Raw genomic sequence first — 26,249 nt, 5'->3', positions numbered from 1 at the left:
TCTCTTCTTTCAGTTAGTCCTGATGAAGGGTCTCAGCCCGAAACGTCAACTGTACCTCTTCCTAGAGATGCTGCCTGGCCTGCTGCGTTCACCAGCAACTATTATATGTGTTGCCTGAAAACTCTGTGATGGACTTTACTAAGTCATTAAGGTTTATCATCTTTTAGATTCGTTAAGATTAGCTGTATTTGCTTCATTAATATCACTTTATTTATAGGAGGAGGAAGCCAGAGGTCCGTGAGCCAGTTCTCAATAGGCAATCAGAGTTGGAGAGGGTAGGTAGCTTTAAATTACTTGGTGTTAACATATCAGAGGGTCTGTACTCGGATCAGCATTTAAGTGCCTTCACAAAGAAGGAATCGCAATATCTCTACTTTCTCAGAAGTTTTCAACTCAGAATTATTTTACTTGCACAATGTCTTCTTTTGCACATTGGGTTGTCAGTGTATGTTTATGTGGGTTTTTTTGCAAAATTCTGTTGTTTCCTTTTCCCTGTAAATGCCTGCAAGAAAATTGATTTCCAGGTCACACTGTACTTTGACAATAAATCTAATTTGAACCTTGATTTATTTTTCTTCCTCACTTGCTCTGGACCCTTGTTTCTCCAGCACGTCGGCGAAAATTTCCCGTCAGACTCAACCTGTTTGTTTAAATCCTCTATAGTTTCCGTATTCCTCTTTAAAATATTGCTCCTCCCCAAGTTATGACAGGATTTGACTACTTGCAACTTCATGATGACAGTTGGCAAATCGGCAATATATTTTTAAAAAATACCGGCCAACTAGAGCAGTTGAGCAAAGACATTTAACCATTCAGATATTGCGTGAACAGAGCCCAACGTGGCAGAAGGCGGCTGTAGCCGGCGAATCGACCCCACTGTTTCCGGAAAACTCGCTTAACGGGAGAGGGAGGGGATGGGGGCGGTGGGGCTGCACTTCCATCTCTGACCACCAGGCGTCCGTGTTCACCCTGAAAATCAATTTCCCGTTTTTATCAACAACTTGGTCATTCTGTGCTAGATTCTAAACTCTACTAATCACCAGGTTTAATGCCTTTTCTGCCATGCCCTTGGATTTAACGCCATTTTTAATTTATCTATGAACGAGGCATTTCCACAGAGGAAGAAAAACGTCACGGTCACAAAACACCGTTGAAATCGGCATGGTTCACTGTAAAGAAGGGAATAAATATAGATTTCAGAGGCAGTGAGAACTTTATTGTCGCCAAACAATTGATACCAGAGCGTACAATTATCACAGCGATACTTGACTCTGCGCTTTGCGCTCCCTGGATAACAAATCGATAGCAAATATTAAAAATTTAAGTTATAAATCATAAATAGAAAATAAGGTAGTGCAAAAAAAACCGAGAGGCAGGTCCGGATATTTGGTGGTACGGCCCAGCTCCAGGTCAGGATCCGTTCAGCAGTTGAACTATGGAATAAAGTGAAAGCAGGAGATAAAACGAGATTAATACAGTATAGGTTGTGTGTAAATGGGTAGTTGCTAGACTCACTGGGGCCTGTTTCTTTGATTCAGAAAGCTGATCCTGATGTAACCTTAAGATGATATTTTTTTTTATTCAGCGACCACAGACCTTGGGAACAAGGGATTGAGAAGATTCACTTTCATCTCAGTCCTTTATCCCGAGGCTGTCTTCAGTTCAAGGCTTCCGCCGGGGGGAGCCACTCACATCAAACCCCCTCCTCATCTTACACGAGTTCAGCTTTTTCCCCGACGGCATCTCTTCGGTAATTTCACTCAGACCCCCTCAGTTTGACATTCAAACTCAAGGATTCAGGATTCAGGATCCTCCTCTGCGTCGTCAGCTTTCTGAACGGCCGATGAACATATGGACGCCACCTTTTTTTTTGCACTGTTTATTTATTGTATATTAATTTTATGTCCTTGTGCCGTATTGCTGGCGGAAAAACATTTCACATTAGACAATAATAACACGCTCGATTCTGATCTATTGACAGTTGAACAACCGGACAGAGTGGATTGTCCTCGGGGTGTGGGAACGTGTGCCAGTCGCCCTCCTACAACGCAGTAGTTGTACTGTACTTCTCTGCTCTCGGCTCACCGCTCGCCGCATCCCCCGATAAACTCAAGAGCAGAGCCGACGCTGCAGGCGAACAGTTAATGTAGCAGCCCGGCCCTACTCACACTCAATGGCCGGCTGTGCCACCTCAGACCGCCTCCGCTCCTGTTCACTAGCCAGGCCTGGGCCTGACCCATTGCCATTGCCCGCACGGTCGCAACTCCACCACGGCACCGGGAGCGAAATCGGATCCTCTCAAGCATTGCGGGAGAGGGTGGGTTAAATACGCAAGGCACCACGGGAGTAAGGACCGAACTCGCACTGTGACGTTAAAGCTCCGAAGCATCGCGGGAGGAAGGGCACAACCCCCTAATCTCGCGGGAGTGACAGTCGTGGGCCAGCATGGTGAAGTTGACGGCTGAGTTGATTGAGTTGGCGGCGCAGTACACCAACCCGGTGCGGGACCGTGAGCTCGACCTCCGGGGTGAGTGAGCTGCTGGGCCGGGCCGGGTTCAGCTGCTACCGAAACACAGCGCGGGAACAAACGAAACGGCCGGCTGGAGGCCGGGACAGCGACGGGCCTGCGAATCATCCCGCCTCCTGCCCCCACTCTCTGCCGGCTCCTCGGTCTGTCTCCCTACCTCCCTCTGCTTGCACCGACCTGAAGGTGCCCCCACCCACCCTGTCCCAGTCTCCCCCCCCCCCACTGAAGCTGCGGCTCGGTCCTGGTTTGTCTCACCGAACCCTCTCTCTGTTGTAGGATATAAAATCCCCGTTGTGGAGAACCTGGGGGCGACTTTGGATCAGTTTGACTCTATTGATTTCTCCGACAATGAAATTCGGAAGTTGGATGGCTTTCCGTTGCTCCGCAGATTGAAGAGCTTACTGTTCAACAACAATCGGATCTGGTGAGTGAACTTGCTCAATCTGGCGGAAAAGGACTGTTGCCCGAGTATGTTTTATGGTGGGATAAATGGGCACGTGTGTATTTAAGTCATGCATTGGTAGGTAACGTTGTAAATGGGAATTTGAAGGCTTAATGTGTTCCAGTGGGAAGTCATTAAAGTGTATACAAAACTGGATAACTTCATGTAAATATTAAAGTTGTTCAGAAACTGAAAGGTGAAAATGTGTCAGATTTATGAGCCAGTTTTAATATTGCATATTCTTAAGAAGTTAGATAAGAATTTCAGCTAGTAGAAACTAATACATTTCTATAAATGCATTAATTAGAATGTCAAAGGAGTGCTGGGTGCCAATTAGCGACAGTTTTCTACAGACAAGTGCAAAGGGAAAATGCTGCATAAGGTAATTGTGTGCACTTTTAGCTAGTACACTGTGATGGGCTGGACAGTCGGTCTCCGGTTGAGACCAGGGGTTTCCAACCTGGGGTCCATAGCATAGAAACGGTCGGGAAACCCTGCTCTGGACATGGCACATCATAAAGCACCTGCAGTGAAGTAGACTTGATGTGATTTCTGATTTAGTGATTGAACTGTTAGGATATTGTCTTGCATAAAACCATTCCTACTCAGGGTACGTGGTGATTTACAGGTATTTGTAGTAATGATCTATAAAATGTCGTTTCAGTCGGATAGGTGAAGGCCTTGAGCAGGCCCTGCCGAACCTGCAGGAGCTGGTGCTCACCAACAACAATCTACAGGAACTGGTGAGTGCAGTAGCATTCTGAAATGTGAATACTGTTGGTTCTAGGCAGTGGGTGGCCAAATGCGATGGCTCCTGCACTGACTGACTCTGCAGCCTTTCTTTGCAGTATCTCCTCGATGTTGGAAGCTACGCCCATCAAAGTGTATGGACACACAAGGCTCGGTGGTAGCATTCTTGCCTGTCAGTTAGAATGTCAGTAAACCCTCAGTAGACACTAGCAGCATAAAGACGGGGAAATTGAGGGTAAAGGGTGCAACAATACTTCAGAACATGACAGGGAGAGTAGAACATGCCTGAGTGAAGGTTGAACAACAGTTTAAGGGACGAAGAGGAAATGGATCATCAAATCATGTAACATAAGGCAAAATAATCCACAAGTACCCAAAAGTGAAATCCAGATGTAAGTGTGGAACAATGGGATAACCTCATCAACACTGAAATATTAAATGGTTAACAATAGGGGATATTGCAATTGCTCAGCAAATTTGATGGCACCTGTGAAACCACTTTTTTTGGGTCTGAGACTTCTGGGGTGCTCTCCATGGCTCCTGCCCGATCTGCTGAGTGTGTCCAGCTGCTTTGTTGATTTTTCAGCATTTGCAGTTACTTTCACTTCTCCATATTCACTGAAGCGGCTGCCTCAGTGAATATGGAGAAGACTGTTGCAGGACATTGCAACACTTGATACTAACTCAGACTTGAAGGTGTTTCATATGCTGACGTTTATAATAGGTTGTCAGGGGACAAGGAACGAAGTTCAGAATAGGAGGAATCACAGGAGAAAATTTGCAGATGCTGGAAACCCAAGCTACACAAACAGAAGGCTGGAGGAACTTGACAGGTCAGGCAGCATCTATGGAAGAAAGTACAGTCGACGTTTTGGGCCGAGACCCTTCAGTGGGATTGGGGGAGAAAAAAAAGATGAGTCAAGAGTTAGAAGGTGTTGGGAGGGGAGGGAGAAACACAAGATGATGTGTGAAACTGGGAGGGGAGAAGAGTGTAGCAAAGTAATATGCAACTGGGAAGTTGATTAGTGAAAAAGATACAGGGCTGGAGAAGGGGGAGTATGGTAGGAGAGGAGAGAACAGAAGGTCAGGGGAGGAGCACCAGAGGGAGGTAATGGGCAGGTAAGGAGATAAGGTGAGAGAGGGAAAAGGGAATGGTGAAGGGGGGGAGGGGGAGAAGTTTGAGAAATCGGTGATCATGCCATTAGGTTGGAGGCTACTCAGACAGAATATAAGGTGTTGCTCCTCCAATCTGAGTGGCCTCGTGGTGACAGTAGAGGAGGCCATGGATAGACATGTCGGAATGGGAAGTGGAATTAAACTGGTGGCCACTGGGAGATCTTGCTTTTGCAGGCAGGGTATAGTGTAGACGTGATGAAGCCATTTCCCAATCTACGTCGGGTCTCACTGGTATTCAGGAGGCTGTAATACAGAAGCAAAAAGGTGGAACCCAACACCACAGGGAGGTTAAAAAATACTGCACTAGGAATGTAATATACTTTTTTTAAGCACATTTAGGAGCAGCCACAGTATATTCTTGAGAGCTTGAAGTCAGACAATTTACAGTCAGGGGAGGGGTAGGAATGGACAACAACAGGTTAAGGAAAACATTGGGTACCTCTTACACTGGCCATTGCATCGTCAAATTAGCTCCAGGCCCGTGGTAGTAATGCAGTTTAAAAAAAAAACTAGGAGTTGCATATTACTTTAAAAGTAATAACCTTATTGGAGTGGAAGAGCAAAAAGATTTGGGGGTAACTTTATTTCTGGAAGATCAGAATTTGAGTGAAGTTATACTAATCTTTCACTGACTCTGTTCAGGCTATTCCTGTAATTATGTACATAGTTCTAAATGCCATGTTGTCAGTCTGGGGAGGGGAATGATTCCTAGGGATAATCAGTATGCTAGGTTACATGTTTTGCTTGAAATGACATGGTTGAGAAATAACTAATGATTTAAATATTTTTTATTTGGAAGGAGCAAATCTAATTATCTACAGTAATAGCTACAAAGAAATCAGATGAAAAATTCAGAGTAACCCTTGTGTTAAGAATGTAGAACTCATTTTGGTGCGTGATTGCATAGCCAGTAGTTAAGTACAGTCCTGCCACTGGATCCAGATGGGAATTGGGAAGAGAGAGTGAGGCTGACGCTGCGCAACTCTCCCTCACTTAAATCCAAATCACGTGCTAGTCTCGACACCATCAAGGTCCTCATCGACGTCCATGATGGACGAACAACATTTAAATGAAAACTCATAAGCATTTGAGCGCATGTTGTTAATTTTCTTGGCCTTTAAGAATCATTGAGTTATACAGCATGGAAACAAGCCCTTTGGCCTAGCTTGACAATGTTGATAAAATTAGCTGGCTAAGTTGGTCCCATTCGCCTTTGCTTGGCTGAGATCCTTCTAAGATTTCCTGTCCTGTGTCTCCGAGCATTGTGATTGTACATGCTACTACCACTTCCTCTGGCAGCTCATTCTGCACACAGGGAATTGTCCCTCAAGTCCTCTTAAACTCTTCCCTACATGTTAAGTTTGTGTCCTCTAGTTGTAGACTCTCTTACCCTAGGAAAAAGCTGGAGCATGCTGCTTGCTACACCCCAGGAGAAAGAACTCATCCTGTGCTATCATTAGTGTAACTGAAGCCCTCCCTGGTAACATCAGTGAATAAAATTGTTGCATCTGTTGCCTTGCTCGTGTTCATCTGTTTTTCCTTTCTCCACAGGGGGATCTAGATACACTTTCAACTATCAAGTCCCTCTCATTCTTGAGGTATGTTCATTATTGACTAGTATGTGGCTATTTGGCCTTGTTTCTGTGACAGTGTTATATTTTATGCTAGGCAACATCTGATCACACGTCTTCTCTTAACGAAGCCTCACTGCTCGTTTATTATTTTTGAAAAAGGACTTGGTGTTTTCCTGGTGTATATGACGAATAAGCTCACTAAGGGTTCCAGTCAGGTACAGGTATCAATTATAACGGTGTTTTGATGACAAACTCTGCCATCTTTATCAGGAATGATGCCTGGGCATGTCTAGTCCACTGGTATTTATACCCCCTGTAGTCTGTCCCTATTGATTAGTCCTCACCCAATCAGGTTTCCACTCTCTCACTTTGTGGAACAAGTGCACAAAACTACTGCAACTTGCCAATGGCTTTTGGGACTGCCTGGTAAAGGAAGCCATTAAAATAAAACTAGAGGAAAAGAATTTTAACAAAGATGAAGGTCTCGCTTTAAGAAAGAATTCAATTATAAGCAAGGTGGGAATCTGAATGGGTGAGGACTAACTAATCAGAGGTGGGGGGGGGGTACAGATTCCACCAGACTAGATGTACCAGACATCATCCCTAATGAAGATAGCAGAGTTTATCATCGAAATGTCGGTTATAATGGATACCTGTACCCAGCTGGAAGCCTGAGAAGAGTTTATTCATGACTGGTTTTGATTGTATTTATGAAGCAATGTATCTGATTTGAATGACACATCTGTGACTGTGGTATGTAACTGACATGTTGAGCCTGGCCAGTCTACTTTGTAAATAAAAATACATGACTTAACTGTGGCATATGCCCTTCTGTCCACTGTGAAGTACCAGTTTGGATCATCAATAGAGAACCTTGTTGAATTTTATTTGTTTATTTTAATGTTTTGTGAGGAGAGAAGGAGCCCATCAATGTAAGAATACACATTTCCAGCCGTTGTAAAACCCACACTAAGTTTTAGTTGGGTGCTGATAAACTCAAAATTTCTGACTGGAAGTTTTTGTATAAAAGGTATCTTGTTGGAGCAAGAAAACCTGAATTGTCCAGCTAGCCAGTTTGTGAGCTTTGACCATGTGTCCATCCCTGTCATTGAGCAAATCTACACAGTGTTGTTACAGGAAAGCAGCATCCATCATCAAGAGCCCTCAGTACCCACACCAGGCTCTCTTCTCACTGCTGCCATCAGGAAGGAGGTACAGGAGCCTCAGAACCCACTCCAGCAGGTTCAAGAGCAGTTATTACTCTCAACCATCAGGCTCCGAAACCAGGAGGGATAACGTCCCTCAACTTCACACTTGCCCCTGTCACTGAACTGTTCCCCCAACTTATAGGCTCACTTTGAGAGACTCTTCATCTCACGTTTTTGATATTTAGTGCTTATTTATTACTTGTTCTTTTTGTATTTGTAGTTTGTCTTTTGCACACTGGTTGTCCACCCTGTTGGTGTGGTCTTTCATGTTCTTCCATTATGGTTATTGGATTTATTGAGAATGTCTACAAGAAAAAGAATCTCAGGGTTGTTCATGGTGACATGTGTACTTTGATAATAAATTTACCTGAACTTCCAATTTGACCTGGATCTTAAGGTTGTCATTGTGTTTGTTGTCAGCAGATGGCAGTGTAACATCATGTTCTTCACAAGCATCGTTTGATGCCGCTTATAGCAACACACAAAAGATGCTGGAGGAACTCAGCATCTATGGAAAAGAGCAGGACCTTTGAAGGGTTTTGGCCCAAAATGTCGACTGTACTCTTTTCTAAAGGTGCGGCCTGGCTTGCTGAGTTCCTCCAGCATTTTGTGTGTGTTGCTCAGATTTTCAACATTTGCAGATTTTCTCTTGTTTTTGATGCTGCTTAGATTGGACTTAACTGGTAACATATTCTGCATTGGTCACTGTGGCCTGCAGAGTCCTAATGACCTGATGTCCGCCATTTATAACCCAAGCACTAGCAGTGACCTGCAAAATGATTATTTTCTATTGTGCTGGCTTTCTACTGAACCCTGCATCTTCCTGCTGTTTTTCTGAAGCCATCTGCCAACTCACATGACAGCATCTGTGCCAAGCCATTAACTTGTTCTATTCCATGTCACCCTATGTTTCCTGCTTTTTTCTCCTTTCAGTGAGATTGTGACTGTACTGATGGTTTGTTAGGCCAAATGCACTTAAAAACAATGAACCCTGATTTTTGCAGCCTCCTGCGGAATCCTGTAACGAGTAAGAAACACTATCGACTTTACGTAATCCACAAAGTCCCACAAATTAGAGTCCTGGATTTCCAGAAGGTGAAGCTGAAGGTATGGTTTGGACCAGCTGCTGCAGCACATTTTGGTTAGATTTTGTGCAGTTTGTTTGCCGTATATCTTCTCTTTCAGTATTTTTATTAGTTTCTACATAAAAGAATACAAAGTATAAGAAGATATAAATCAAAAAAGATAAAATAATACCAGATACAGTATCTTAGAATCACACTTGCAATCACATTACCCTATATTCATGTAAATTAAATTGTAATATTGAAATGTAATAATTTTATTATACAGAAAAAAAATTAAACCCACTACCAAGATCAAAGCTGTTTGGTAAAGAAAGAAAAAAGGAAATGAAAATCCTTATCATAAATTGAAATGTTATTAGCCACCATCTGTACCTTAATAGCAAGTCCCATCTGTACTTTAACAGCAAGTCAAAGGTTTTGAAAATAGTTAAAAAATGGCCCCCACAATGTTTGAAAGTCTTGGCTAGATTCAGAAATTGAACAGCGGATCTTCTATAAATTTAAGCATGACATAACATCACGTAACCATTGAGCGTGAGTTTATCTGTGTATCTTTACACTGTGGAATGAGGTTCCTTTACATTGAAGGATTTGTTTTGTGAGAGATCATCAATGTAACCAATCACGTCAGTCTTTGTATGGTGATGTCTTCTCTGAAATGAGAAGGAAAATGCTCCCTGGAGTGCTCAGTTTCATTGCCTCAGCTCTGACTGAATGCTGGAATTATTCCTTTGTGTGACGGATTATATTTGTAGAAAAATGATTTTTCTCTAGTATTGTATTCAACTGTCTTTTCCTGTCGGTGCATGCTGTGAGGTGGAGGTGCTACTTGCTGTTAAGATAATGCTAAGAAATCTATAAATGGCAGAGTAGATGTGACTAATGTCAGTTCAAGATTACACTGTACACAATTGGACAATGGCATTTCCATATCTTCCGCTCTTAAGGGCTGCCAGCAAGTTGTTGTTTTATAATGAGCATGTAGGGATTTGTGGAGAATTAATACAGGTAGGGAGTATCTGCATCTTGAGGAACATAGGCTCAAATTGAGTTTGAATTTGAGCTTGGCCATTGACATTAGGGAGGAGATGGTTACTCATGGGGCTTAGCTTGGTAAGGGGTCAGAGGTTGTGAATACATAGCAGTTATGGAGACCCAGAGGGCAGCGTTACAGTAAATTACTTGTACGTCATTTGAAGATTACAACAAAAAGGCACTTGACTGAACTGACCATGGTGTGGTTGACATTCAGAAAAGAGTGAAAGAGGTGCTGTGGTAGTGGTAAGGAAGTTTGTATTGTTTGTGGAGCAACTGCAGTGTTGGTCACTGTATGGAAACCAATGGCATAAATGGGTCTGAAGTCTGAAAATGGTTCTGCTGTGGCTCAAGGAAGGCCAAAATTAAAGATAGAGCCAAAAGGATCTTGGCACACTTCCTCAACCCCAGAAGCAGTAGCTGCATTGTTAGACAAAATATATTAGTTAAAATGAAGGTAGTGTAATAACTGTAGGCAATTTTAATCTTGTACATAGAACTGATCACATTGTCAATGCTTCTGTTGATGGTAGGCTCAGAAAATATGCTGTGGGTAGCTTCCTTACACAATGATGTGGATCTAGCTCAGAAACGGGCAATTTTAACTTTGGTCATGTACATTGAGATGGAATTTATTTCCAGTCTCTGGCTAGGTGTGAGTGCTTCAAGATTTCAGATGTTTGGGGTGGTAACAAACTTGGATATGAACCTAAATGTCTGAAATGTTAATGTTTTGATGGAATATTGGTCAAGGTGGATTGGAAAGTTTGATTTCAGCTCTTTGGTCAGTGTTTGCAAATGTATCTTCCATCAGCTGGCCACGGGATGACCAGCTGGATTTGGTTTGTTTTATGGACAAGATAGATTACTTATGTTCACTAGTTGCCAGTTTTGTAGCGCAGCTTGGTTGGAAGACAACAGTTAGTTCTTTATTGTTGTAATTTAGTATGTTTTCTGGCCCTCCTGTCTGCATTCCAGTGTACTGCCAGCTCTGGTCAGCTAACCTGTTGGACAGGGTGGGTGAATATGGTATGTAATGCTATTTGTCTGGTATGCTACAGTGATTCTCACAGCTTCCTGGAATATACCTCTTCCCACCCTGTCACTTGTTTAAAAAAAATTCCATCCCCTTATCTCAGTTCCTCTGTCTCCGTCACATCTCCTCTCAGGATGAGGCTTTTCATTCCAGAACTAATGAGATGTCCTCCACCTTCAAAGAAAGGAGCTTTCCTTCCTCCACCATCAATGCTGTGCTCAACCCATCCTCCCCACCCCACCAGTGATGGGGTTTCTCTTTTACCACCTATCACTCCAGCAGCCTTTGCATAATTCTCCATAACTTGTCAATCCTCCACCGATCTCCCTCCTGATTCTTATCCTTGCAAGCAGAGCAAGTGCCATACCTGCCCCAAAACCACTCCACCTGTTGGAGTCATCTACTGTAACCAGAGCTCCTAATGTAGCCTCCCGTCCATTGGTGAGACCTGAAGTGGATTGGGAGCCTGCTTCACCAAGCACCTATGCTCAGTGCACCAGAAAACGCTGGATCTCCTGGTGGCCACCCAATTCAATTCTACTTCCCATTCCCATTCCCATTCCTACATTCTAGTCCATGGCCGTCCCAATGAGGCCGCGTTCAGGTTGGAGGAGGATTTTCTCCTCTTTGTGCTGCAGTTTGTGGGACATCTTTCGCCAACCTGGACTCTTTTACAGAATGGAATGTTCATAAGGATTTTGAGTTCACGGGGCAGGGAGGACATTTCAGTGTGATGCCAACGTCAGCCAGATGTTTAATTTGGGTTTCTTTTCCTATTCCATTGTTCTATTTCAAGAGAACTATATGCAAGTACAGACCAGATAGGAATGTATTTTTCTCTGAAGGTCATGAAGAAACAGATTATTTACAGTGTGTCTGTAATTTTGTGGTGATCATTACTGAGACAAGTTGTTGAATTCCAGATTATTTACTTTACTAGCAAAGGGTATATGATGCATCTCATGAGAGAGTGATGTTGGGGTGGGGTAGTGAAATAAGACTCAGGGTATGAAAGCAATGGCACATAGAAGGTTGTAAATAGTAGGTTACTGAAGACAAAATGTACTGAAGCACAGAGCAAGGCTGGAATACTGAGTATTAGTATTTACTAAGGGCGAAAAATGTTACCAAAATATCTCACATGAGGTGAAAATTGATTTGCAAATGCTTTCCCTTCTAGGTTAAGGGAAATTACTGTGTAAATAGTTAACTGGCCACAGTCTTCTAATCCTTCAATACAGGGGAGATGGCAAGGAATGGGAAATTCCAAATGTGGTTTTGTTTGAGAAAGATATAGGGATTTTCCTGGCAACTCTAAGCTGATCCAATGGTATATTAATGCTGGTTGTACTTTTAGAAATCATAATCAGGGGAAAAAAATTGCCAAACACTTCGCAAAGTTTACTATTGGGAGCCAGTATGATTTGTAAAAAGCCATGTCTTATTAATATTTCAGTGTAGATTAGTCAAAAAGATATCTGAAGAACAAAAATTAAAATAAATTTTGTGTGGAACACCATGCTGTAGGTGGTGGTAGAGGCTGATACATGAGGGACTTCTAAGAAACTCTTAGGCACATGAATGACATAAACATGAAGAGCTCTGTAGGAGGAAAGGGATAGATTGATCTCAGGGTTGGTTGTAAGATCAGCACAACATTGTGGACTGAACGGCCTGTTGTATTCTACATTTAAAGGGTGTTGTCAAGTGCCTTTTAAATTCATATTGACAAGGTATCACAAAATGCATTTGAGGCTCATAGAAGCAGAGGACCAGCTTCACCTGGATTTTTTTAATTTTATATAAAAAAAAAGTGGTTTAAGATAGCAGCAAGCAGAGTAAATAATTGGTTTTTGAAACTAAGGATGGTTGACTATGGTGTTCCAAAGGGTCAGTGCTGTTACCTCTGCTTCCTGATTTAGGAATAAACTGCATTGCTGAGTAAAATTTCAATTTGTTAATGATGCCTGAGGGGATGATAGTCCCTGACTGCATCAGGGCACTGGTTATCAATTTAAATTTAGATCCCTGTGCTGTTCTGCCAGGTCTTGAGCATGTCTCTGGGTAGTTACCCAGGCCTCTGAACTTCTTCCCAAGTGACTTAACCACCTGTGCCACTGTTCCTTGAACTCTTGATTTTAAAAGTGGTATAAATAGACAAGAATTCAGTTTTGTGTTGTTTGTTTAAGCACTTGAAATTTGTAGCTCTGGCTGTTTATCGTCGTCGTCATCCCTTTGTATTATGGACAAGAGGCTAGTATTAAACTCTGATTTGGGCCTTTGGTCCTTTCCACCAGCTTGCACCGAGTCGAAATAATGTCTCACATCAGATCCGAAGCTGAAACTTAATGTTGGTGTGTGCTGTTGTGCTCTGTCATTGTTCACACTATGGAGCAGCTGTTGATTCTTTCCTCCTCTCTTCTCCCACCCACACATTTGAATAGTACTGCTGTGTAGTGAACCTTTGTAAAACAGAAATCTGAATTGATCTTGTTGGTTGGGTGATTGACTGGTGGTGGGTACTTTGTTGTAATTTTACTCAACAGAGCAGTTTATTTCCAAGTCAGGAAGCAGCGGTAACAGCACTGGCTCTTGGGAACACCACAGTCAACCATCCTTAGTTTCAAAGAGCAATCATTTACTCTGCTTACAGCTTTCTTAAACCACATTTTTTAATCCAGGTTCATAACCAAAACTTGTGTTAAATCCAAAAATACTGGCTGTGTTGCTTTCACAGTCATGGAAGTTATTTTGCTGGATTCCTTTCTATCTTGGATTAGGTACAGGTTGAGCTTTATTGTTAAAGAGTTTTCTGAAGCAATAATTTCAGGATTTTGAGAGTATCTTTATTTTGCTGTTATTCTGAATTCTTTAGACATTGTAAACTGCTGTTAACAATTGATTGTGTTGAATTAAGTAACTGGGTAGTAATGTTACTTTGTAAGAACCACACTGCTTTTTCACCAGTTCCAGAAAGTTTGTTAGATTTTATGTATGCATAACTATCTTGGGAATATGTATCAACAAATACCTTCACTGTTAATCGATTGCTAATTATTTTGGAGATTAACAGAAATTTGCATTTATGTAAGGTAAAACATCCCAAGAATCTTAAAGAGTAATAAGTGTATTGACTTCCTGTAAAACAACGTGCTGACTTTGAAATCTGTGCTTTGAATATTTCATCATTACCTGTTCAATATGCTGCTCTGACATGTGATTGGTTCCTATGCACATTCATCACAGTTAGATTTCACCCAAATTAATGTTAGATACATTGTGCACTTGATTGCATCTGCATATGGTCTTTCCCATGCTTGATCCTGTCACTACTGCAAAGCTACCCATTGGGGCAGGAGCAATTTGCCAAGAAGTTTTTAAACATAAATCTGGGACAGTTTTGGATTCACTTTGTCCTGAGTCTGGGCATGATCACAATTGCTGAGCCAGGTTCTTTTTAGGGGGGGGGGGGGAGCTGGGAAGCAGGGAGACACAGATTGTTACTCAACTGAAGTGTTATGGACTGGCTACGTGGCAAAGCCCAGTGAAACTCTTCTCATTGTAACAACTTGATGTGAGGGGTGGGCATTCAAGGGAGTCCATTATAATTCCCTAATTCCTGGTTTGTTAGGATGTGGTTTAGTGTAAACTATATATTGGAGTTCCTAAAAGTACGGGGGTAGGCAAAATGTTACTGTTCTGGGATAAGCCAATCAGTTTGACTGTAACTGGATGTGATGTATCGTCGCAGGAACGTCAGGAAGCGGATCGAATGTTCAAAGGCAAACGTGGGGCACAGCTTGCAAAGGATATAACCAAGAAAACAAAGACGTAAGATACAGATACTAAATTTAACTTGATGTCTTGCCTCAGAAACACTGCAAATTTGGGCTTATTTTTTTAACCTGTTAGAGGTTGTTGACTTATCAAGGATTAATAAATAGTGCTTCCAAATTGCTGGCTACTTCAAATACTTCAATTACTAGTCTCCCAGCATCTTTGTGTTTCTGAGGGAAGTTATTTCAAGTAGTGATCTGTTCAGGGAAGTGCTGTAAAATGTATCAGTTAATGAAAAGATCAGATACTGCACTGGTTTTTAAATATTGTGGCTTTAAAGGTCCAGAGAAGATTGTGTGTGACAGCTTAATTGACTAAATTGTGTGTTTTAAGTTTCACACCAGGTGCAGGATTGTCAGGGGAGAAGAAGAAAACAGGGCCTTCTGGACCTGAAGTTGAAGCAATTAAGGTAATAATCTAGTCTGTGCTACAACTTTAAATAGCCTCTCAACGGTAAATGCTGGTATTGGAAAGTGAAACGGAATATTACAGGATAGGGTCTGGAATGTTTCTGGGAATAATGTATGAACAAGACTTTTGTCTGATCAGGGAAAAAAAGAGGAAATGATCACAAAGTAATATGTAACTTGACTTAAGTTATTCAAAGTCTCTCCCGAATAAATGTTCAGTGCGGGAACAAAGCACTAACATCAGTGGGTGAATTATTCCCTTGGGTGATGACTGATTACATTTGCACCATAATTCCATAATTTTACCCAACAAAATAGAGAATTGTAAATCAGATGGAGGGAGGGAGGGTGGTTGGAGTCCCCCTCCCCTCACTGTGTTAGCTACTTTGATATATTTTCTTTGGGCAGTGAGAGGAATAATTGGTAAAATGGCACTGGTGTTTCTGTGACAAATTAATGGATATATTATTTTGGGAACATATAAGAAGCAAGAGTAAGCCTTCTTGCCTTTGAATCGCTCTGTCATTCATCAGAATTATGGGCAACCTACCTTTTTTTTCCCTCTTTGGAATGGACTCAGTGACTGAGCTTCCAGGGTAAAGAATTCCAAACATTTACCTTGAAAATGTTTCCTCATCTCAAACCTGAATTGCCTACCCTATATTCCCAAACTGCCCCCCTTCGAAGAATTTTTAGTTGAAGGAAACATCTTTACTTCATCTAACTTGTCAAAGCTTTTACCACTTTTATGAGTTTCCGTGACTTCCTCTCGTTCTTCAGATTCCAATACAGTCTGTAGGAGTGAACTGAAAGGCCATTTACTGATAAAGCCGGTGCGCGGCAGGAGACCAGTCGAAACTGATCTACCTGAGCATGAATTTGGCACTTTCTCAGTTGATGGGGTTACCAGTAAAATTATAGGTTGAATTCAATACTGGCTAAAGGGAGATGAATTAAGTAACAGACTAGGTAGGTAATTGGGTAACGGTAATCTTATTACTGATTAAAGTGATTGTCCACAGGTCTGTTACATACTTTCTTTCTTTTTAAATCTTTTTATTGAATAAGTATACAAAAAGGTAAGCCATATAGGAACTAATACACTGTTAGAATATAATAAAATTACAGGAGATATTAATACAAAAAAAATAATACAAACAATGTAATTTAAACATAACGTACCGAGGTAACATAACAGTATACTAATTTTTATATATATCAATAGAGAAAAGGGAAAAAAAAACCCAAAAAAAAAACACCGTGCAACTAACTAAAAGCAAAGCAAAGCAATGGGCTAACTTGAAACCAAACAGAGTTAAAAAACTTAAAATCACGTCCTCAATCCCGACCTCCATTAAAAACAGTAAAAAAAACAAGAAGGGTATATATTACATTAAATGAAAATATTGAATAAAAGATCTCCAGGTCTGTTCAAATTTAAATAAAGAGTCATAAAGATTGCTTCTAATTTTCTCCAAATTCAAGCATAATGTCGTCTGAGAAAACCAAAAAAAGGTAGTTGGAGCATTAGGCTCTTTCCAATGTTGTAAAATACATCTTTTCGCCATTAAAGTAAGAAATGCAATCATTCTACGGTCTGAAGGAGAAAGATTACTGGAAATTTTAGGTAGTCCAAAGATAGCAGTAATAGGGTGAGGAGAGATACTATATTCAATACCTTGGAAATAATATTAAAAATGTCTCTCCAAAAAGTTTCCAGAGTAGGACAAGACCAAAACATATGAGTTAAAGAAGCTATCTGCCCCGGACATCTATCACAAAAAGGATTAATATGAGAATAAAAGCGAGCTAATTTATCTTTGGACATATGTGCTCTATGAACAACTTTAAATTGAATTAGGGAATGTTTAGCACAGATAGAGGAAGTACTGACTAATTGTAAAATCTGCCCCCAGTCATCCACGGAAATAATACATCCCAATTCTTGTTCCCAATCTGACCTAATCTTATCAAATGGAGCTTTCCTAAGTTTCATAATAATATTATAAATAATAGCCGATGCACCTTTCTGACATGGATTAAGGTTAATTATAGTATCTAAAATGTATGTAGGAGGAAGCATTGGAAAGGAAGAAAGTATAGTACTTCGGAAATTTCTAACTTGTAGATATCTAAAAAAATGTATTCTTGATAAATTGTATTTATTAGATAATTGTTCAAAAGACATAAGGGAACCATCTAAAAATAAATCCAAAAACCGTGAAATACCCTTAGTCTTCCAAATTTGAAAAGCACGATCCGTAAAAGAGGGAGGAAAAAATATGTTACCTAAAATAGGAATCGCTAGCCCAAATTGGTTAAGATCAAAAAATTTTCTGAATTGAAACCAAATACGTAAGGTATATTTAACTATCGGGTTAGACACCTGTTTAAGGTGTTTCAAATCAAAAGGAAGAGAGGAACCTAAAATAGAGCCAAGTGTATAGCCCTGAACAGATTGTAATTCCAATGCTACCCATTTAGGAATGGATAGTATATCCTGGTCAAGTAACCAAAATTTCATATGTCGAATATTAATTGCCCAATAATAAAATCTAAAGTTAGGTAATGCTAAGCCTCCATCTCTCTTAGCTTTCTGTAAATGTATTTTACCCAGTCTCGGGTTTTTATTTTGCCAAATAAATGAAGAAATTTTGGAGTCAACTTTATCAAATAAAGATTTTGGAAGAAAAATTGGTAATGCCTGAAATATATATAAAAATTTTGGCAAAAAAAACATCTTAACTGCATTAATACGACCAATCAAAGTTAAATATAAAGGAAACCATTTAGATGAAAGTTGAATAATATGTTCAATTAAGGGTAAACAGTTAATCTTAAATAAATCTTTGTATTTACAAGTAATTTTAATCCCAAGATATGAAAAATAATTATTAATCAATTTAAAAGGAAAGTTATGATATAAGGGAAGTTGTTTATTAATCGGGAAAAGTTCACTCTTACTAAGATTTAATTTATAACCTGAAAAAAGACCAAATTGTGCTAATAGCTCTAAAACAGCAGGGATGGATTTTTGGGGATTAGAAATATATAAAAGTAAGTCATCAGCATAGAGTGATATTTTATGGGACTTTAAGCCCCGAGTTATCCCAGTAATATTTGGAGATTCTCGAATGGCAATTGCAAGAGGTTCTAAGGCAATATCAAATAATAAAGGACTAAGAGGACACCCTTGTCGAGTACCTCGAAAAAGAGGGAAAATAGGTGAGCTTAAGGAGTTAGTACGGACCGAGGCCACAGGAGAATGATATAACAATTTAATCCAGGATATAAATTTTGAGCTAAAATTAAACATTTCAAGCACCTTAAATAAATAAGGCCATTCTACTCTATCAAAAGCTTTCTCAGCATCTAAAGAGATAACACACTCAGGAACATTTTGTGAGGGGGTATAAACAATATTTAACAGTGTGCGAATGTTATAAAAAGAGTAACGACCTTTAATAAAACCCGTTTGGTCTTCCAAAATAATAAAAGGAAGTACTTTTTCTAATCTATTTGCTAATAACTTAGAAAAAACTTCAGAATCAACATTTAATAAAGATATTGGTCTATAAGATGCACATTGAGCAGGATCTTTATCCTTCTTTAATATTAGAGAGATTGATGCTCTATTGAAAGATTCAGGAAGTTTACTAAGTTTTAATGAAGCCTCAAAAACCCTACAGAGCCAAGAGATTAATAAAGGTGCGAAACATTTATAAAATTCTACGGTAAACCCATCGGGGCCAGGAGCTTTCCCCAAATTCATAGAGAAAATAACATTCTTAATCTCATCCGTGGTAATGGGAGTATCTAACATAGAAGACATATCCTGTGAAATCTCAGGGAAGTCTAGATTATCTAAAAAAATCATTCATATATTTAGAATCTCGAGGAGACTCTGATTGATATAAGGAAGAATAAAAATCACAGAAAGTTTGATTAATCCCCACATGGTCAAGTATCAGTCGGTCATTTTGGTTATAAATCTGATTAATTTGAGATTTAGCATAATTAGACCAGTTGATTAGGTCTGTTACATACTGCTGCACATTAAAACGTGATGAAATTCCTGAAACTTGGGCAGACATCCCACCTCTCCCAGAAGTTCTGGGAGTCTCCCACATAAAATAGTTGGTCCCTGATGCCCACAAATTATATACAATGTCCCGGAAATTGATTTTTTTGAGAGTGAGCGTGAGAGAATGCATGAGAAAGAGCGAGCGCGAGTGAGAGCGACCACAAGAGAGAGAGCAAGAGCGAGAAAGCAAGCGCGCGAGACAGCGAGAGCAAGAGTGAGAAAGCGAGTGAGAGCGACCATGAGCGAGAGAGAGCAAGAGCGAGAGTGTTCCAAAAAAAGTCAGAGTGGCAGAGTGTTCCAAAAAAAACAAAATATAAAACGTACGTCACCCCAGACTACACTGAAGTGTACCCCTGCCTAATAGGGGTCAAAAATAATGCCAGTGTTGCTCGCTATACTGTTTGCAACAGTGACTTTTATATTGCCCATGATGGGTTAAGACTGTAAAAGACATGTTGAGGTGAGTTTAACAGGTGTCATTTGTTCATTAGCATAGCTAACTTTATTTAAACTAGTTGACTAGCTGCTAAGGAGCTACTCTATTGCAGACATCCCACCTCTCCCGGAATTTCCGGGAGTCTCCCGCAAATTGATGGTGCTACCTCCCTGAAATGAGTTTTTGCAGGGTGGGATGTCTGCTTGGGTGTCTTCACTGCTGCATTCCATGGCTCTACTTAATCCAGTTTTCTATTACAACAATGGATGCACACTATAGCACAATTAATCAAGCTCCTGAAACTTGGAATCCAACAACAACTCCTATGTCTACTTCTCGGCTTTGTCTTCAGTTCCCTGTTGCCACATTAGCACAATCCAAATCGCTATTTACTGGTGATTAGCCCTCACTATTCCTACCCCTACAACACAGTCCCTGTACATTCTATCTTTCTTTGCAGACAGAAAACCAGCCCCTCAAAAATCCCTAGAGCGCTCTAGTGAAACTTTGCAGCACTCCCTCTGTGGCAGGTGCTTCTCTTGAGTAAGCAAATCAGATCTGTCCACCATACATTGGGTTTGGTGTCACTGGGCTGCCTTCAGTTGAAAAGCCTTTATTGTTCCTCTAATCAAGTCTTGATATAAAAGCTAACACACCATTTGTCACGACGGCCATTACACAATTACAGTTTGAAAGATCAAGCTAATAATTTTCTCTCTCCTCTGATACTACCTAAACTGTTGGGTGTTTCTAGTGTTCTCTTATTTTAGGTTCCCAATAACTACAATATTTGCAAAACTTTCCTTTGACTTTGTCCATCTGGAGGAGATGCAAACAGGAAATTAATTAGCTACAAATAATACGCCTTCACTCACGTCCTCTGTGTTACTCACAGTCTCCACCCTTTTACAGATGTTCCTTTTGTTCAATGCAGCATCCAGTTTCACCCGTCCTGCAAATTTAAATGTGTTTAATTTTTAACTGCTCCAAGTTCTGAAACATTAACTTTACTACTTCTACAAATTTGGCCTTTTTTGTTTGAGAATACTTTGCAACCAGGAGTGGTGTGGGCAAACTTCACTTATTTTTCTTCAAAAGTTATTTGAATCGGGCAGAAGATGTCCTGTAATTTGAACAGTGGCTTTAGTGAGGCTCAGGACTTCAGGGAGAGAATAGGGAAGTGGACACTGGGGTTAGTGGAGATGGGCACAAGGGTTTGAGAAACTAGGCATGTTTTTAAAGCTAACAGAGAGCAGGTAGGTTAAATGGCCGTAACTGTCTAGGTTTGGTACATTGCTAGCACCAATTGTTGTATGTTTTATATCTGAACTCTTGAGGACTCTTATCAGAAGGGGAAATTGTGCATAAATATGTAAATCCAAGTAAATGGCTATTTTAGTTCCACAATGGCAAGTTCTTGGAGATAGCCTGGGGAAAGGACAGTTCAAATTATTGTACCATCAATGTTGCCTTCAACCGCTTCTTTTCCATTTCATGCACGCCTGCTCTCACCCCATCCTCCTGCCACCCTACCAGGGATAGGGTTCCTCTTGTCCTCACCCACCACCCCACCGCGTCAAGCACATAATTCTCAACAACTTACGCTTTCTGCCATCTCCAACAGGATCCCACCACCAAGCACATCTCCCCCCCCAACACACACTTTCTGCTTTCCACAGGGATTGCTCCCTATGTGACTCCCATCTCCATTCATCCCTTTTTGCAAGCTGAACAACTGCTAGACCTGCCCCTACACCACCTCCCCCTCCCCTCACTACAATTTAAGGTCCCAAACAGTCCTTTCAGGTGAGGTGACACTTCACTTGTGAGCCTGTTAGGGTCATATACTGTGTCCAGTGGTCCCGATGTGGCCTCCTGCACATTGGTGAAACCCAATGTAGATTAGGAGACCACTTCGCCAAGCACCTAAGCTTCATCCGCCAGAAACAGTGGGATCTCCCAGTGGCCACTCATTTAATTCCACTTCCCATTCCCATTCTGATATGTCTGTCCGTGGCCGCCTCCACTGTCGTGATAAGGCCATACTTAGGTTGGAGGAACGTCTGGGTAGCCTCCAAACTGTTGGCATGAACATTGATTTCTTGAACTTGACCCTCCCCCCATCATTCCCCATCCCCTTTGCCCTCTCTTGCCTTATCTCTTCTTGCCTGCCCATCACCTCTGCCTCCCCCCACCTTCTTTGTTCTGTTCTGTCCTCTTCTGTCAGACTCCCCCTTCTCCAGCCCTATGTCTCTTTCACCAATGAACTTCCCAGCTCTTTACCTCATCCTTCCCCCTCCCAGTGTCACCTATCACCTTATTTCTCCCTCCCCTCATCTTTTAAATTAAGTTATTTTTTTCTCCAGTCCTGCTGAAGGATCTTGGCCTGAAACGTCGATTATACTCTGTTCCATAGATGTTGCCTGGCCTGCTGAGTTCCCTCCAGCATTTTGTGTGTGTTGCTTGGATTTCCGGCATCTGCAGATTTTTCTCTTGTTTGTGTTCAAATTGTTAATATGGTCATTTTTGTAATTCAGATCTAAAACTGGAAATAATTTGATCTCAGTAAAAAGCAACTTGCCCTAAGTGACTTTCTATATGCAAAGGGCCAAGCTGAATGCTGACAATTTGGGTTAACTCCTATTGCTCTTATTGGCCCCAAACTAATCACTATCTTCTGTATTGTGGTAACGTGACTGGTGTAGCTAAAGTCCTTCACTTCTGGCCTTCACCCCACCTTGCGACTCTGGGTGACTTCAAACTCTGACTAACCATGCTATCTCTTCCACTCTGGCGCTGTCCTCGTGGGCTCAAACTTAATAGGTCTTTATACACAGTGGATTGAACAAAAGCTAAAGAATTTTGCCTGATTGGTTTTCCTTGTGTGACTCTCTCAAACACAGAGATGGAGTATAGACAAAAATAAGCATTTAACTGGTTAAACACACAAAATGCTGGAGGAACTCAACAGGTCAGGCAGCATCATTAGAAATGAATAAAAAGTTAACAATTTGAGCCAAAAAACTGAATCAAGGCTGGTAAGGAAGCAGGAAGAAGGCAAATAAGAAGATGAGGGGGAAGAGTACAAGCTAGAAAGTGATACGTAAAGCCAGGTGAGTGGGGGTAGGGGGGGGATGAAGTAAAAAGCTGGGAGGTGATGGGTAGAAAAGGTAAAGGGGGAGGAGGAGGAGTCTGGGAGAGGAGAGTCAACCATTGAAGAAAGGAGAGGAGGAGGGGCACCAGGGTGAGATGATAGGTGGGTGAGGATAAGAGATGAGGCCAGAGTGGTGAATTGAAGAGGAAAGGAGAGGGGAAACCTGTTCACTACTCTTGTGCATTGGTCTTTTTTACCTTCTGGTATTAACCCAAAAGTGACTTTTGAGAGGATACTCCTGTATATCATTTATCCTAATTAATACATAGGGGTAGTATAATTTCTTTTGTGTATAAAGTCACTACCTATTACCTAGGATGCCAAGATATTTTTTCTGCAGAAGATTTGTCCTTTTTTTTTTTCAAAATATTCTTACTAGCTTTGGCAAGTTTTAGTTCCAAAGCCCCGAGGTTTTTCTTTGCTTTGAGTGGTTGGTACATTGTTATCTCCTTCACAATGGGAGCAACTGGTTGCTGTGACAATTACAGAAACGGCAGGCTTGTGAAGAGGACAAAGGATGACATATTTATTGGACAACATTTCAAACTGTTGTTTTTGTTCCATTTGTAGAATGCTATTGCAAATGCATCAACTCTGGCTGAGGTGGAAAAACTGAAAGGCATGCTACAGGCTGGACAAATCCCAGGCAGAGACAAAACTGGTGAGTAGTAGGAAGTCTTGAGTCCAAAGCAAGCACTGCAAAATCAAATGGTCCAGGACAAGGAAAGTTCCTTTTTTCCCCACCAAGCCCAATCTGCCAGTAATGTGTTGCATTGTTTTATGCAGACTAATTATTCTACTTTCTGATGCTGAATTCCCCATGCCATTAGAATCTCAAGCGTTCCCAACCCGGGGTCCGTGGATCCCTCCGTTAATGGTAGGGGTCCATGGCATAAAGAAGGTTGGTAACCCCTCGACTAGACATTCAAAAAGGAACAAACTGTTAGTGAGATTGTACAAAGTCCTGTCTCTCCTTTCATAGACATTGATTGGATTCCCATTAAAGTTTATCCCAACTGCTCAAGCTTAAGCCTTCTATTTCTTTGAGATTGAACATGGGATTTTTCTGATGAAAGATCAGATGGGGTTGGATTTCTAGAACAGTAGATTTGGGGGAGATTTAATTATGATGTATGAAGGATCTAGATAGAGTATCTTTTTCATTTTTCAAATATCGGAGGATTTCTATTTAAAATCAGTTGAAAGATCCTGTGATACGGAATTCACCATCAGGAAGATTGATAAGAGGCAGCAAACCACATGTTTGAGCTGTAACTTGGATTTGCACAAGAAAAGCTATGACATGATGATGAAAAGTGAGGTTAGATTGGTTGCTCTATTTCCCTGTAGATATGTGGTGCTAAATGGCCTGTGCTTTAAATTTTCTGTAATTGTGGTTTGGTTCTGCTAGCCCTTTGTCCAAGTCTCTCGGTAGAGCTGCACTTCCTATAAACAAAGGCAATTTTTTTTTTAATATCAATACATCAACAGACCTTGCCCCCTCCACTCTCAAATCGTAGTGTAAGCTGACAGATAGAAACCCATCTGCATGCCCTGTACAGCTCAACTGTGATTACAAATTATTGATGTAATATTGAGCTCAGGCTGAACATCAACCCTCAACATCCATACTTGCTGTACTTGCATACATGACTCCCTTAGCCATTGGCCTCAATGCCCCACCTTCCTCAAACTACAATTAGTAGAGGAAAGATGCATCCACTAGGAAGAAATTCTTGTTGCTTGAAGTGCCTTGGAATTGTAACTTCAACCATGATGAAGTGTAGGGAAAATTCACAAGATGTCCAAAACATTTCATGATTTATAGAAGCAAAGTTCTTGGCCGACCGAGATATGGGCACGGTGGGGGGAGCTAAACTACTTAACAGTACGTAGGTTTGCGTTCTCTCTGGTGGTGTGGTAGCATCCGCACTGGACTTGAGGTGACTAGTTTTGCATTCAAATCCATCTGGCTGCTTGCATGCTTTTCATCTGTGATGGATTGAGCTTTGAGCTAGCAACTTGGCTTTGTTTAAAAAAAACAGACGCATGCTGAAGAAGCGGCAGTGTTGCTGCCTGATGCACCACAAGGCGCGGAGAGGAACAACAACAATAATGTAGGTCTGTGCACCCAGTTGTGCTCATGGAACATTTAACAGCATGGTGCTCAATTTGCATACGAGAGGCTTGGACAATCGTTGCTTACGTCAATATTGTGCTTTTAATGAAACAATGCTCTGGAGCACTATGCCTCAAGAAAGTGTTGGAAAAGATATAGAAATCTATTAATCTCCATTTTGATTGCTGTCAATGACCGAGCACCTGGCCCTTGGGATAAAGATTTGCTTTTCTTATGTTAAGGAATTTCTCCTAATTTATGTCCTGCATGCCCTAACCTCAATTTGAGGCTGTGACCCCTGGTTCTAAGCTCCAATTGTGAGAAGAGTTCTCATTCTACCCTGTGGAGTCATTAAACCGTCCTTGCTCCACTTTTTTCTCATTTCTAAACTATTTTTAAAGTGTAGTGGAGTTCTAATTACTCATTCCCTTCCTGTATGGCAGTCCCGGTGTCCCAACAACCTTGTAAACATTCCCTGCATTCCCTTTATGTCAGATACATTCCTTATTGGTGTGGGGGGGGTGCATTTTTCATTGATACTTGGAGAACATCCCTAAAATGTTTTCTCTTTGCTCATAGTAAGCTGGTTCCATGATGGAACTTGGAGTCGAGCAACTGCTCTAGAAGTCACTGTAATGCCTCCAAATGTGATATTGAAGATGAGTAGCACCTTCCGAGCAGCCAGCGGTGTGACTGTTAGTGATGGTGTTTCCACTAGTTGGCGGGAAAGCTTTGGTGAATAATTGAACCAAGTCTTCAAATGGAATCTGCTTGCTGAAGCAGTGGTCCATGCTGACTCTGGGTCACTGATGCTGGCGTACTCAATCCCCTACTCTGCACGTTCTTTTCCTAAAGTGTTTTGAGTTGGAATTTGTATTCTCTCTGTGGCTGAGTTGTAAACTCCTGGTTCTGTACAGCTCTTATATTGACACTTGCTGAAATCTTTAATCTCTGAGTAGCAAATTTAAAATGATAGTCACAGTGTGCGTTGTTTTTGCAGGTCCTACAGAAGAAGTTGAGGAGGAGGAAATGGAGACGGATACTGTTACCAATGGCAACTGATGCTTCCTTTTGTGTTGGTTGAACTTCCACAGTCTTGGGTTTGGATATGAAGCTTTGAATTTAGTGAAGGGATGAGCATTGAGCTTGTGTTTATTTGTCAGTCGACAGCTCTTATCACCTGGAACTTATACATCCTGTTGCCATCCAGCTGTTAAGTCCAGGGACCACTGTCGATGCAAATCAGAATTTGATACAGGAAAGCCTGGTTTGTGTTGCTCTAACCAAGTGGCAGTTCACTTCATTTGTTCTCTTATCATGTTTGGGCTGTATATGTTTGCTTGTCAGAATTTTGATAATAAATATTCTTTACG

General features: G+C 41.1%; 1 protein-coding gene across 1 annotated transcript; it reads left to right on the top strand.

Moving 5' to 3' along the window:
* The first annotated feature begins 217 nt into the window (after positions 1–217).
* On the top strand, positions 218–26,249 carry snrpa1 (small nuclear ribonucleoprotein polypeptide A'). The gene is made up of 10 exons (XM_072278381.1): positions 218–275; positions 1,982–2,527; positions 2,804–2,951; positions 3,634–3,712; positions 6,447–6,493; positions 8,682–8,784; positions 14,588–14,667; positions 15,007–15,082; positions 23,328–23,418; positions 25,877–26,249. Exons 2-10 carry the CDS (start codon positions 2,446–2,448, stop codon positions 25,936–25,938), a joined length of 768 nt encoding a protein of 255 aa, XP_072134482.1. The 5' UTR covers positions 218–275; positions 1,982–2,445; the 3' UTR covers positions 25,939–26,249.

Source organism: Mobula birostris, chromosome 14 (genome assembly GCF_030028105.1).
Source record: "Mobula birostris isolate sMobBir1 chromosome 14, sMobBir1.hap1, whole genome shotgun sequence".
In the NCBI taxonomy this organism is placed as follows: Eukaryota; Metazoa; Chordata; class Chondrichthyes; order Myliobatiformes; family Myliobatidae; genus Mobula; species Mobula birostris.
This window is presented reverse-complemented; position numbering and strand designations above follow the sequence as displayed.

What these genes read in the sequence shown, in the direction of transcription:
- snrpa1 (XM_072278381.1), top strand. Translation starts at nt 2,446, where the DNA reads ATGGTGAAGTTGACGGCTGAGTTGATTGAGTTGGCGGCGCAGTACACC. An exon ending in ATAACCAAGAAAACAAAGAC is followed by an intron (nt 14,668 to 15,006) that starts GTAAGATACAGA and finishes GTGTGTTTTAAG; the next exon opens with TTTCACACCAGGTGCAGGAT. An exon ending in CTGAAGTTGAAGCAATTAAG is followed by an intron (nt 15,083 to 23,327) that starts GTAATAATCTAG and finishes TTCCATTTGTAG; the next exon opens with AATGCTATTGCAAATGCATC.